The sequence below is a fragment of the Anguilla rostrata genome, chromosome 8 (assembly GCF_018555375.3).
Source record: "Anguilla rostrata isolate EN2019 chromosome 8, ASM1855537v3, whole genome shotgun sequence".
NCBI lineage: Eukaryota > Metazoa > Chordata > Actinopteri > Anguilliformes > Anguillidae > Anguilla > Anguilla rostrata.
The window spans coordinates 42966410-42981300 of NC_057940.1; the positions used below are offsets into that span (position 1 = coordinate 42966410).

At 47.5% G+C, this 14891-nt stretch overlaps 2 protein-coding genes and 1 long non-coding RNA gene across 7 annotated transcripts in view; 1 reads left to right on the forward strand and 2 right to left on the reverse strand.

The window, feature by feature from the left end:
* The window catches only part of LOC135261772 (class I histocompatibility antigen, F10 alpha chain-like), a 43559-nt gene extending 42358 nt beyond the window's left edge, over positions 1–1201 (reverse strand). Inside the window, exon 1 of the mRNA XM_064348381.1 lies at positions 626–1201. Coding sequence (XP_064204451.1) covers positions 626–683 — 58 coding nt within the window. The 5' untranslated portion in view covers positions 684–1201. The remainder of the gene's footprint in view (positions 1–625) is intronic.
* The window catches only part of LOC135261776 (uncharacterized), a 137239-nt gene that overhangs the window by 10952 nt on the left and 111396 nt on the right, over positions 1–14891 (forward strand). The gene's annotated exons all lie outside the window — the stretch shown is intronic.
* The window catches only part of LOC135261771 (uncharacterized), a 46531-nt gene that overhangs the window by 9016 nt on the left and 22624 nt on the right, over positions 1–14891 (reverse strand). For both annotated transcript variants that reach the window (XM_064348379.1, XM_064348377.1), the window contains exon 6: positions 8854–9165. In XM_064348379.1, the coding sequence (XP_064204449.1) occupies positions 8854–9165 (312 nt within the window). The remainder of the gene's footprint in view (positions 1–8853; positions 9166–14891) is intronic.

A 14891-nucleotide genomic window follows, 5' to 3' on the forward strand; every position in this document is an offset into this window, starting at 1 on the left:
CTTGAGCAAGGTACTTAACCTGCATTGCTTCAGTATATATCCAGCTGTATAAATGGATACAATGTAAAGTGCTATGTACAAAAAAAAAGTTGTGTAAGTCGCTCTGGATAAGAGCGTCTGCTAAATGCCTGTAATGTAATGTAATGTAATACTTGCTGCAACTGAACACCAAGAAACTGCATCTCAGAAAATGGCTTCTGAACTAAAGCAAGTCAGAACCATTTCTGTTACTAACATAAAAATGTAATCAGAGTAACTAAGTTGCAGCAAGTCTAATCAGAAACAGTTCCCTGTCCCAGTGTGCCTGTCTCATTGCGTTCTGCGGTTTTTGGTTGCTGCACTTGTTAGCCTAGTTCTGCTCAGCTGCGCAGTATTTAACAGAAGATGTGCTTATCATGGAGGTGAAGATGTCCACACCATATAAATTCAAAGGTCTGAGATGTAATATATAATAAATCTTAGCAGTTATTACATTAACGGTAGTTATTACATTATTGGCTGCTCGCTCTTATTGGCCTCGCTTCCTGTATTAGGCACTGACTGCACCCGGAGCTGCGAATCAGGAATTAACTTCAGCGTCGTATTCATTTCTAATATAGGCTATGTACAATTCAGTTTACCTTACCCGCATTTGCCCAACAAATGGCACGCAGCACAACATAAAGAAGACCGAGGACTCTCATTCCGAGAAAAATGTTCAGTTAGATTATTCCATGACAAGTTTGCGTTCTGCAGGTCTTCCACGACCTCCTCGTTGAGTTGTAACAGAAGCGATCAGGAAATCAGAAAATGAACAGGATGGTAAATGGCTAGCCCTTAGCCAATAGTAAACACGCAGAGACGAAGCGTCAATAACCTCTGGGGCAAATTGATGAAAATAGCCTCGGTACCGAAACTGAAAGCAAAATTCGATTGAAGGCGCTCATAATGGAATGGTAATACTACTACTAATAATAATAATAATAATAGTAAAAGAAGAAGAATATAGCCTCCTTTATTATGTACACCTGCTCGTTAGCGCAAATAATCCACTTCCGCAAATAGAGAATCCTGTGGCTGCAACTCACTATAATAAGCATGCGGACATGGTGAAGAATTAAGGCTGTTTTGGAGGCAAAAGGGGGTCCTACCCTATATACAGTGCAGTGCGTTAGTATTGTGGTGACACAAGTACAGTGACACAAATTTGGTTATTTTGGCTCTACTCCAGCGCATTGGATTTGAAATGAAGCACTATGGGGCTAAAGTGCAGGCTGTCTGATCTGAGGGTATTTACATCCATATGGCTGATCCATGCAAGAATTACAGCCCTTTTATACATAGTCTCCCCTGTTATAAGGGAGCAGATGTAATTTGACAAATTAACATGAACAGAAATAAAGCCCTCATATTTAGTACTTGGTTACAAATCCTTTACATTCGATGACTGCCTGACGTCTGTGAACCATAGACATCACCAGATGCTGAGTATCTTCCTTGGTGATGCTCTGCCAGGTCTGTACTGCAGTCATCATCAGTTCTTGTCTGTTTCTGTGGGGTTTTTGCCTTCAGTCTTGTCTTCAGCAAGTGAAACGCATGTTCAGCTGGATTCAGGGCAGGCAGTTGACTTGGCCAGTCAAAGACACCGTCCACATTTTTTCCACAACTCATTTGCTGCTGTAGCAGTATGTTTGGGGTCATCGTCCTGCTGCAAGGTGAAGCACTGTCCAATCTGAGCTGATAAGATATTTCTGTCCACTTCAGAATTCATCCTGTTGCTACCATCAGCAGTCAGTGAAGACAAGTGAGCTGTTTCAGTGGCAGCTACATATGTCCAAGTCATAACACTACCTCAGTCATGTTTCACAGCTGAGCTTTGGATCATGAGCAGTTCGTTTATCATACTCTAACCTGGCCATTTTGGTTTTTTTTTGTGGTGAGCCCTCTGAGGTTATGCCAGTGTGCCCTTCCCTTTATGGTAGTCTATGGTAATGAGCTGCTTTAAGCATTCTGCCAAAAGCAGAGCAGCCCTTCTCTCCCAGCTGATGAGTCATGTAGGGTGGAGCCTATGCAGGGGCAGCTGCATCTCCCATCCAATCAACAGGCACTCTGGGTAAATGGCTAACAGTTAGCTAGCTTGTCCAAGAAGGTGCTTTTCTGTGTTCCATGTGTGTTATTTGGAGGAGATGGCACACACCAGTAGCAAACTTGCCACACGGTTACACACCAGTAGCAAAGTTACCACACAATTACACACCAGAAGCAAAGTTACCACACAGTTACCCACCAGTACCAAACTTACCACACAATTACAGAACAGTAGCAAGGTTACAACACAGTTACACACCAGTAGTAAACTTACCACACGGTTACACACCAGTAGCACACTTGCCTGACAAACTTGCCTCATGGACCAGGTAGCTGCTAGTGAAACAAAGGACACATTTCAGATCCACAAGTGCAGCAGCTACAGAACATTAAAGCAAATTAGTATGATTGGTATGGTACATTTCCGTGGCCTTAATGTTTTTTATCAGATAAATTTTGACACACTGACTTGACTTACTGAAATGTATCAGTTTGCATTTAATCATTTAGCAGATACTCAGCGTAAATATGCAGTTAATTAATTAGGAGTGAGGCGAATGCATTATACCTGTGTGCTTGCATGCATTGTTCAAGGCTGAAGTGGAGAACTTTGTCCGGAAGATGGAAGCAGAGTTCCCGTCCAGGAAGGATTAGCTAATCTTCCTCATCAACAACTATGACATGGTGCTCAGCGTGCTGATGGTGAGACAGACGACAGACAAACTCGGGAGAGTGTGAGTACGCTCTGTGCACTGCCTGAGCCCCAGAAAACTGGCCTGAAGACTGACTGACTGACTGACTGACTGTATATGAACCTGTTTGGTAAAGTGTCTGATCACAGCATCTCTCTCTCCTATTCTCTCCATCTCTCTCTCCCCTCCTTCTCTCCCTCTCTCTCTCTCCCTTACTCCCCTCTCTTTCTCTCCCCCCTTTCTCTCTCCTTCTCCTTTTTCCATACTGTTCCCTCCCTCTCTTTATCTCCCCCTCCTGTCCCCCCGTTTATCTGATTCTCTCTCTCTCTGTCCATGTAGAGGGACTGGGCTTGGGGAGGGTGGTGGGGGGGGGGGGGGTGAGAGTGAGGGGGTCGATGTGGATGTACAGGGGATGAAAGGGAAGGAGGGAGGGGTGGAATGAGGGAGGAAGTGACAAGAAGTAGTGACAAGTAAATGAGGCCCTGTGAAAGGCGGAGCTACCCTGAGGCAGCTTTTCATTGGTTTGATGCCTGTGATTGACAGCTCACCATATCTCCTCCCACTTTGTGGTTAAGGGAAAACCAGCCATCATCACTGAGTCACTGCACAGCGTATTCCAGGTTCCTCTTTCCTCCCTTCCTCCATCCATCTCTGCTTTCCTCCCTTCATCTCTACTTTCCTTTCCTCTTTATCTCTCTATCTTATGCCTTTCTGATCAAGCGATTTATTGGAATTCTCGGCACTGTAATTATTATTAAGTAATGAAGGTCAGAGGTCATAGGTCAAAGCTCATAGGTGACAGTGAATGCAAGATGCCCTTCAGAGCATGACATTTGGGAAAAACTGAGTTTGCGTGGTCTTTAATATAAGAACGATAATTACGTAGCTTATAGGCTCGTCACGGAATCAGCCTGTGAGAGCATGCATCAACAATTCACTACTACAATGTACAACAAACTATGTGAGTGTGCGTGTGCGTGTGCACATGTTCTCCTGCATGTGGGGTTGCGTACAGCAGACACGTTCATGGAGAACAAAGGAACAAAATGGAGTGTATGATTGGAGGGGTTTTTGAAACTAGATAAAGATAGTGGCTAAACAATGGCACATGAAAAGCGTACCGAACGGATAAAGGATAACCATATGACTATTGGTGTGCGTTTCTTGAGATCAACAAGCCACGTTATGACCAGTTAGTAATTAAAATAGATCACATGCAAGATCTGTTCTGTGCGTGATATATACTAAAACTACCGCAGCATGGTGGATGGCTTAGGAGCCAACCACAAGAGAATGGTAACACATGGAATGTTTACATTAGGCCACGTCTACACTAATCCGGCTAAATTTGAAAACGCCGTTTTCGCGTTGTAGTGTAGACTGGGAAAACGCAGGTGTGGCAAACACACCTGCCACAGGCCACCAAAGTGGCTTTCCAAGGGGCCCTCCAGCACAGAGACACAGGGAGAAGATGTTCAAACAGTCCACATTTATTTACGAGGGTTTGGCAAGATGTTACAGCCAAGTGAGCAGATCTTAAACACTGTCATGACAGAGAAGCCTCCTGGTGTGGGTGGAGATGGCAGATTTAACCTGTGCGCAGTGATTACCTCACTACGCACAGGTGCAGCCACTTCTGTTCCTGGGTCCAATTAGCCTGGCCAATTATCTAATTCTTAACCAATTATCCAATTGGCCAGGTCTAATTAGCTTGACCCAGGGCAGGTGTGGCTGCTTAAACAAGCCATCCCCACACCACAGCAGGGAAACAGAGATTTTTGAAAACCGTGACGTAAAATTGTCGCGATCACTTTTTCATGTGATCCAGGCTATAACCAAATTCAAAACATTCAAAATGGCAGGCGAAGTTGTGCAAGTGATGTTCTCTCTGTTATCTTATCTGATTGCTCTATTGGCGTTAAACGTAGCGTTGTTTCATTTACAAGCAGCATTCCTACATAAGAGACGAGCTTTATATTCACAGCTGCTGTGCAACAGATTTCCACGAGGACAACGTCGTTACATCCCATACAGGGAACGGCGGTTTTGGGTGAGACCTGGACGAATCAGTGCGTGGTGGGACAATTTTGTCAACGAAGCAGTGATTCCCGAAGAATGGCGTGAGAATTTTAGAATGTCCAAAGACTCTCTGGAACATCTAAGCAAACTTTTACAGCCTCACATTGAAGGCCAGACAACACGGATGAGATCACCGGTGGACGTTGTTAAAAAGGTTGCATGTACTCTCTACTATTTGAGAGACGAAGGCAGACTCCGAAAATCAGCGAATGCATTTGGATTATCTCAACAAACTGTATCCAAAACAATCAGAGACGTGTGCAAGGCCATCACCATTACCCTGGGCCCTAAGTACATCACACTACCGCTCACAGAGCACGAAGTACAAGACCTTGTCATAAACTTTTACCAAGCGCATGACCTGCCACAATGTCTAGGAGCGGTAGATGGCACATACATCGAGATTAAGCAGCCTCAAAATTATACTGATTACATCAACAGAAAAGGGAAATACTCATTGAATGTGCAAGCTACTTGTGATTACAAATATACGTTCATGGATGTCGTTGTCAAATGACCAGGCAGTGTTCACGATGTCCGTTTATTTGCAAATTCAAGCATCAATGGGTACTTGAGAGACGAAAAAATACCTTCTTGCCGAAGAGTAGTGGTGGAGGGAGAAGACGCTATTCCTGTCTTTCTGTTGGGAGACCCCACATAACCCCTTATGCCCTATGTTATGAAAGAATATGCGAGTGACGGAGGGACTCCTCAGGAACAGTATTTTGGGTTATCTCTGTGTAGATCAAGAATGGTAATTGAATGCTCTTTTGGATGATTGATGGCACGGTTTGGGGATTTACAAAGCAACGTGCAGCAGCTTGCGTGCAGGAGGAGCAGCCGAATGAATAGAGGGAGGCTGTTTAAGTAGACCGCCCTGTTAAGTGAATATACTGTGATAGGCGAACATCACTCAGCTGAGCAATCAGCTGATTCAGCCGGAGCGCTTGACTCTCGTGGCCTGCCAGAACTACGCGATGCTCCATTTTTGTGCTGCACAATTACTGTGAGGCTAAAAAAGAAAATATCCCTGACCAAAATGTTACTGCAGCTATTCAATACGATAGAGAGTTCCAGCCACCTACTCGGCACAATAACAGAAGAACAGAATGCAACGAAACTGAGGGGAGACGAGTGAGACATGTACTCACAAAATTTCTTGATCCATGAACTGACAAAAGTAATATCTAAACATGGTAGAACAGTAAAGTGTTACACATATGAATGAGACGTACAATGTTACGCTAATTTTAATGTGTTGGGTTGAAACGTCAAAAGAAAAAGATAATCTTTGAGCAGTAATCAGTGAGCAGACATCACTTTGTTTTTCTGTATTTCAAAAACAGAACATTAGAAAAATATTTTCCTGAGACACTTTTTGTGCAAACGGTTTAACAAGAATGACATTTCATCTGTCGTTATATGTATTTTTCCGACCAATTAATTTTAACAAGAACATTTCTTCACATTAATATCATTGTGAACAAGAATAATAACAAATGCATGTCTTTCAAAAACAGAACATTAGAAAAATATTTTCCTGAGACACTTTTTGTGCACACTGTTTAACAAGAATGTCAGTTCATCTGTCGTTGTGTTAATGTATTTTTTTCACCAATAAATTTAACAAAAAAGTTTTCTTCACATTAATCTCATTGTAAACAAGAATAACAACAAATGCATGTCTTTCAAAAACAGAACATTAGAAAAATATTTTCCTGAGACACTTTTTGTGCACACTGTTTAACAAGAATGTAAGTTCATCTGTCGTTGTGTTGATGTATTTTTTTCACCAATAAATTTAATAAATAAGTTATAGCCTTACTTGAGTCCTTGATATTGGTTCCATTGTTGGAATACTTCCTGGTTTCCAGTGCAAAATATTTAGGAGTTGTAGTGGAAAAGGGGAAGCTGTTCCTCCTTTTCTTCTGTTCCAAGACACGCAGCTTGATCCTTGTCACAGGCCGCTTGCCTCGTGGGACTTGCTCTGCAGGATACGTCCGTCATGCGCGGCTTTCCGAGTTCTTCAACCACCGCTAATTTCATAGCAACACTAATGCAATTCCTAATGGAGGCTAGTCGTGGTCAGACTTTTTGCCATGGTTGAGTCGTTACTGCCTTTTTTTTTAAAGCCATCAAGTTTTTCTTTTCTGAGATCCAGTTTTGTGTTTATACGGCATTTTCAGGGCCGGCCCGTGGCATAAACGCTGTATGCGGTTGTTCAGGGTCACAACCGCTGGGGGGGCCACACAACCACGAGGGGGGGCCACACAATCCAATGTTTATCTAAGGTAAATAACGTTATTTTCGCAATTACGTTAGTCATCACCTATCGCAGAACTAGCGCTATACATTTTAAATGAAATGGCAAGGGCAACAGAACATTTCATAACAAATGAATGAAAAAGGATTTTACCAAACGATTTGCTGCAGTCAGGGGGAATCACATTAAACACACACACACACACAGACACACACATGCATGTACACGCATAAACACATACACACATATGCTCTATAAGGCATTTTGATTTGCTTCTTTGTAGCTAGGACTCCTTGTGGAGCCAGAACTCCAAGAGCTGCAGGAAAGGCCAGTGAGGTATAGACTGCAGGTTGGTTGGAGTTCACTAAATCAGTATCAGGGGCTGCAGGTCGGGAAGGAGTTCGCTGAATCTGACTGTGGCCGGATGTTGTTTGAGCTCGGGGAATCTGGGTCAAAGGATTCAATGAAAAACTCAGTCAGAACCCCAGTTCAGCAGAGCTCAGGGTAGCTCATATAACACTCAGCTCATATCACACACTCAGGCTCATATCACACATGCAGGCTCATTTCACACCCTCAGACTCATATCACACACTCAGGCTCATATCACACACTAAGCTCATATCACACACTCAGACTCATATCACACACTCAGACTCATATCACACACTCAGACTCATTTTACATGTTTAATCTTATTCTACAACCAACCAACTCACTATGACTGACTCAATTATTCTATGCATGTCGAGAGTTGAATTAATGTACACATTTTATTTAACGTTACCTCAGTAACATGAATTTCAGCCAATTAAAAACTATATCAGGATTCCAGACCTGATGAAGATACAGACATTCAGCCAAACACAAATGCACGCGCACACACACAGACAAGGAACAGCACTGCAACACAGCAGACATATAAACAGGAGTAATTACAGTTTGAACCCTGGGTATCTGTACTTGATTATAATGACATTCATAAGCATTGAGTAAAGAATAGGAGTAAATATACACACTTCTAGTCATCTCATAGTCTGGAACTGAGACACAGACAGTTAGAATCACACATACAGCATGTCTGACTGTCACAGTGAAACTATTAAACTGTGAAATGTTTCAGTGTGCCAGCTTAATTATGTTACTGCGCTTAAGGTGTGCCAGTGGGTCTGTGTCTGTTACTCAGTCTCTGTGTGTCAGTGTATCTGTGTGTCAGTGACTCTCACCTGAGTTTCTCTTCTTCTAAATGACGATAGCGATGACAGCGAGGGCGAGGATGAAAACGGCCAGCACACATGATGACGCCGATGATGACGCCCTTCCTGCCATCAGGATTGAAGGTACGCAGTGCAGTCAGAGGGAATCACATTAAACACACACACACATGCATGTACACGCATACACACATATGCACACACACAAACACATACAACAAACATGCAATTCTTGATTAATACATTACATATTTCACATCTTCTATCATGAACTTGTGTCTAAACCATCCATGACTATTTGTGCTAGTCAGTGGAGAGTGTAGTGATTATACAGCTCACAGTATAGTGTAGTAAGAGCCAGAGGTCCTACAGAGTGAAGCACAGTGTGTTTGGGCTAAACCTCTCTGTGTGTTTGTCCTGTTTGTGGCATCAGCAGGGGTGGGGGTAAGGACGTATATAGCAGGTCCACTCTCCCTCTCACCCTCTCACTCCCTACCTCTCTCTCTCTCTCTCCCCCTCTCCTCTCTCTCTCGCTCACTCTTGATATCGCTGTTCCTCTTGATGTTCACCTCTCTGACAGGCAGAACGATCTCCTGTTTCAGGCTCTTGTGCTTTACAGTACAGGTGTAATTCTGGCTCTTCCAGTCCTCAGGCTTCACTCTCAGGTGAGATCTGGTCTGGAAAGTTCCGTCCTCGTTGGGCACTGTCTCCCCCAGCTCTACGTCCACATCCAGGTCCTCTCCGTTTCTCTGCCAGGTTACCATGATGTCACGGGGGTAGAATCCGGTCAAATGACAGGTAACAACAGGAGAGGAGGAGTCCTTCTGCAGCAGAGAGACCTCAGGAGCAACTGAGAGAGAGAGAGAGAGAGAGAGAGAGGGAATAGAGGGTGGGAGATAGAGGGATTGTTCATTCTAATTTACACGGGCACTGGGTTAACCTCAATTACAATACTCAGTCAATACAGCTCAGCCATTGTTCCTTTTTATTCCCCAACAAACAAAATTTCATCAGCATTGCACGACCATTCAAAATTAAAAATCGCCATAAAAGTCAACTACCCATCATCACCAAGCTGGTGCAGTTTTTCCAAAAGTCTCATCCAGAAAATCATTTATCTCCAGCAACGAGTAAAGCTGCTCTTCGGTTATCTGAGAACCAAGTTTAGACATACTTGTGGCAAGTGAGTGCCACCCCTCCTGTTTAAACACACACTCACGGAGACAGTTGTTTCCTTAATTAGCACTGCCGTGCTCTTTTATTCACCGATGCGCTTTACAGCAATATTTATATATACAAACGACGGTTCCGCAGCCGTCTTGTTGTCAGCCCTCTCGCTCCCGCTTCCGGTCTTCCTTTAAAAACCCCAGGCTCACTGTTGAAAGCAATCAGAGGCAATCAGCGCAATTAAACAATTAACAATTATCGGCGCTGATTACCTCCAGCTGACAGTCGTGACGAAGGATCCGCGAGCCGCTCCTCTCACACTCTCTCTCTCTGCAGCCGACGCTCAAACCACGCCCACCCCACCACATACCCCCACCGCCCGACTTAGGCCGGGGAGCCATCCGGCCGATGACCAACCCCCCCCCCCCCCCCCCCCTCCTGGGGGCGAGAGAGGAAGTCCGCCACGACCATCCGTACACCCGGTCTATGGATCACCTTGAAGTTAAAGGCTGCAAAGCCAGATACCACCGAGTGATCCGGGCGTTGGTATCCTTCATGCGGTGAAGCCATTGGAGGGGGCATGGTCCGAACAGAGGGTGAATGGGCGACCCAGAAGGTAATACCGGAGGGCTCCGACCGCCCACCGAATGGCGAGGCACTCTTTTTCCACCGTGCTGTACTTCGCCTCCCGTTGTGACAGTTTTCGGCTAATGTACAGCACGGGCGGTCGACTCCCTCCACCTGCTGGGTCAAAACAGCCCCCAGCCCTCTGTCCGACGCGTCGGTCTGCAACACAAAAGGGAGAGAGAAGTTAGGTGTGAACAAGAGCGGCTCCCACAAGAGAGCTTCTTTTACCCTCTCAAACACCCGCTGGCACGGTTCCGTCCACTGGACCGGATCTGAGGCACCTTTTCGGGTTAAGTCAGTTAGGGGGCTGGTTAGCTCCGAAAATGCCGGGATGAACCCCCTGTAATAGCCGGCCAGCCCCAAGAACCTCCTTACCTCTTTTTTTGACTTGGGTCGGGGACAGGCTGCAATCGCCGCGGTTTTGTCCACTAGAGGCCGCACCTGTCCACTTCCCAAGTGGTACCCCAAATACCGTACCTCCGCTCGGCCAATAGCACACTTCTTTGGGTTAGCCGTGAGCCCTGCCTGCCTTAAGGATTCGAGCACTGCCCCCACATGCTGCAAATGCTGCTCCCAACTGCTGCTATGGATGATTACATCATCCAGATAGGCAGCAGCATAACCAGCATGCGGACGCAATACCCGATCCATTAGGCGCTGGAAGGTGGCAGAATAACCCAAACAGAAGTGTCCTGAATTGGTACAAACCATCCGGAGCGGAGAAATCCGTTTTTTCCTTAGATTTGGCAGATAAGGGAATCTGCCAGTAACCCTTGGTTAAATCCAGCGTCGAAAAAAATCGAGCCGTGCCAAGCCGATCCAAGAGCTCGTCGACCCGAGGCATTGGATAAGCATCAAACCGTGACACTTCATTTACCTTTCTATAATCCACACAGAAGCGAATAGACCCATCAGGCTTACCTACCAGCACAATGGGGCTACTCCAGGGACTGTGGGATTCCTCTATTACCCCCAGCTCTAGCATTGCCTTTATTTCTGCCTGAACCAATTTCTTTTGTGTTCCGGCAATCTATAGGGGCGGCCGCGCCGTCACCCCGGGAAGTCTCAATGTGGTGGTGTAGAGGTGCGTGCGTCCTGGTATGGGGAAAACACAGCAAAACGCTTTTGCAACAAGGCAAGGTCTGCTCTCTGATTCGGTGAGAGATGGTCATCTGAAAGGGTTGAGATCTGATTGGATGAATTTGGTACCTCCGGCCCCAGCTCATCTCTCTCCTTATCCACCGTAACCAGAGAGACAGCCACCACCTCCTTCCACGCTTTCAGGAGATTGAGGTGATAAATCTGTTTTGCCCCCTCTCTATCAGTACGCTCTACCTCATAGTCAACCTCCCCCACTCGCCGTGTGACCGCAAAGGGCCCTTGCCACTTGGCGAGTAATTTAGAACTAGAGGTAGGGAGTAACACAAGAACTTTATCTCCCGGTGAAAATTGCCGTAGTTTAGCTCCTCTGTTGTAGTGCTGTTGCTGACGTGCCTGCGCCTCGAGCAAATTCTCCCGTGACAACTTACCCAGTGTATGGAGTTTTGCTCGCAGGTCCAGCACGTACTGTAATTCATTTTCATTTTCACTAGGACTCGGACCCTCCTCCCAGTTTTCTTTAACTAGGTCCAGTATCCCCCGGGGTTTCCTACCGAACAGTAGTTCAAAGGGAGAAAATCCCGTGGAGGCCTGGGGAACCTCCCGCACTGCAAACACCAGAGGAGATAACCACTTATCCCAATTACGGCTATCCTCATGAACGAACTTCCGGATCATAGACTTCAATGTTCTATTAAAACGCTCAACCAGCCCATCCGTTTGGGATGGTACACGCTGGTTCTAATAGAATGAATGCCCAAAAACCCGTACAGCTCGCGTAGTGTGCATGACATAAATTGCGTGCCCTGGTCAGTCAGAATCTCTTTCGGGATTCCGACTCAGGAGATTATTTGAAACAATGCCTGCGCCACACTTTTTGCCGAAATGGTACGCAAAGGAACTGCTTCTGGATACCTTGTCGCATAATCCACCAGAACTAACACGAAACGGTATCCCTGCGTGCTCCGATCAAACGGCCCGATGAGGTCCATCCCCACTCTCTCAAAAGGGACCTCCATTAGCGGAAGGGGGCGCAACGGCGCTTTTTTGGTATAGCCGGGAATTTACTAGTTGGCATTCAGGGTACGATGCACGGACGTCGGCCCAAATGCCCGGCCCAAGCCATTATCCGGTTCAGTGTTCTCTCATATCCTAAATGACCAGCCATGGGGTTAAAATGAGCCGTCTGGAAAAACCATTTCCCAAGAGCTTTTAGGCACCAGCAATTGGGTGATTTCCTCATCAGTCTGAGTGTCATGACACACTCTGTATAACCTGTCCCGAATTATTACAAATACGGGTGAGTGAGTGTTGCATCAGGGCGCACCTGTTGACCATCAATGGACATCACGCGGTCAAAGGCAAAGCGTAGGGTGTCATCACGACTGCTCGAGTGGGAAATCCTCCATGGGGCGAAACACCGGCACCTGCAGAGTCTCCCCCTGAGGCTCCACTGGTGCTGGCTCCCCCTCTACTGCGTCGGACGACCCCGCGTCACCGCTGACAGCAGCACACACATCACACAGCCCTAGCTGTCGTGAACGCACCCCCTACCTTACCAGCTGCCTGGCGGAACCCCGTAATCAGTGCCTAAAATCAGAGGGTGCGAGAGGCGGGAGCTAACCGCAGCCTTTATTTTATGCTTTTTCCCTTGACACCGGAATTTCCACTGAGACTATAGGGTACTCGTGTAAATCCCCGTGCACACACCTTATAGATACCCTTGATGCTTCTAACAACGCCTCGGGTCGAACCAGGCTTTGTCGAATCATGGTCTGCATAGCCCCTGAGTCCAACAGCGCCTGGTGTTCACTCCTTGAACCTTACCGAATACAGTACGTCCGTTTTGGGATCGGGAGCGGAGGTGGGGGGGCCGACAACCGGGACCACCTGCCCCACCTCCATGGGGGCCTCGCGGCGCAGGTGCCCCGGTTGTCCGCCCGCCAACACCCCGGTCCCGGGCGTCTGAGGAGCTCTCTGTGGGGTCGTATCCCCCGCCACGGGCCCCTGGGGGGGAAACAAAAAAAAAAAAAGGGTTGTTGCGGGAAAAGGGGGGGTTTGGGCACGGGGAAGGGGGGGGGAAAAAAAGGGGGGAAGGAAGGGCGAGGAAGGGTTTCTCCTGCGGAGCCGTGTCTGCCCGTCCTGTGCTGCTGCTGCTGCTGCTGCTGTAAATGGCCGGGGGGTTTAGAGCGCCAGGTGGCCTCCGCCAGGGGGGCGGCGGCCGCCAACCCGGTCGGCCGATGGAACCCCACCTTCGCCGTCTCCGCCGGGAGGCCACCGATAAAGCGTTCGAGGGCCCCAGCTCCACCACCCTCGTCTGCTGACCGGAGTTCTGGTCGCACCACCGAGGCCATGTCCAGAAAGTCTTGCGCGGTTCAACGGTCGGTCCTTTCTGGCCAGGGCCGTCTCCCTGAACCCCGCCGGTGTTCTTCCGGGCTGATCCCAGACGGTCCAGGACCGTTTTTTTAGGTGCCGTAGACCGTCCGCGCGTGGGGGTAAGCTGTGTGCCGCCGTTGTGCTTCCCCAGTCAAGAGGGGCAGGGGGCGGAGACCCATTCCTCCTCCGGCCATTTACTTGCCCTCGGGCCCACCTCAAATCCCTCAAGGAACGCCTCGCGTCGTCCTCCCGGGGCATTTTTGGAGATGGAGAGCCACGGGGGGCCGGTCTGTCCTATTCGGGGCCCGGTTTCTCCCCGCCGCCAGGCAGTAGAGGGCCCGGGTCTGGAGGGAAAATTTGCGCCCGCAGAGCCTCCAGCTGTTCGGGTTTTATCGCCGCCTTTCCTCCCTGCACGCCGCCATCCCTCAGCATCCTGCCAGCGCTACCCCGGTTGTGGGTTTCCCCCGCTCTGGCTGTGTTCCATTTTGTCCCTGTGTGTTTAATACCCCCGACGGGCCACCACTGGGCAAGTGAGTGCCACCCTCCTGTTTAAAACCCCAACTCACGGAACAGTTGTTTCCTTTAATTAGCACTGCCGTGTCTTTTATTACCGATCGCTTACAGCAATATTTATATATACAAACGACGGTTCCCAGCCGCCCTTTTTGTCCGCCCTCTCGCTCCCTTCGGCTTCCTTTAAAAACCCCAGGTCACTGTTGAAAGCAATTCAGAGGCAATCGCGCAATTAAACAATTAACAATTATCGGGGCGATTACCTCCAGTGACAGTCGTGACGGAAGGATCCGCGAGCCGCTCCTCTCACACTCCCCTTTTGCAGCCGGCTAAACCCCCCACCCCAACCACAATACTTAAAATATCGAAATAGCATCCTGGTGCTTCTTTTCTTCACCTCATTAACTTCAACAGTAAGGCCACAGAAAACCAACAAATCATCTTTGTCCCCCGTTTGTTTCTCATCTCGGATTGGCTATGTAAGGTTCAATTTTGACTGTCCGTGGATTTTGATCTTTGCCTTCTGGTAGAGTCGCAAAAATCAGAAGGCTGTAAACAAAAGCTGAAAAGACTACTACCCCACAATCTGGAGATTGCTGTGGGACAGTCTCGCAACCTTTTACCCCACCAACACTTGTGGCCTACAGGAATTTAGGGTAAACAGTTTACCAGGACAGTGTCTGTTTTCATTTTCATAAAAGCACCCACAGGCCCCGTTGGGTCAGATGGGAACCTGGTTGACCATTACCCACAACTGAAAAGGATGTTGCCTGTGCCCTGTTAGCAAGGGGTGTC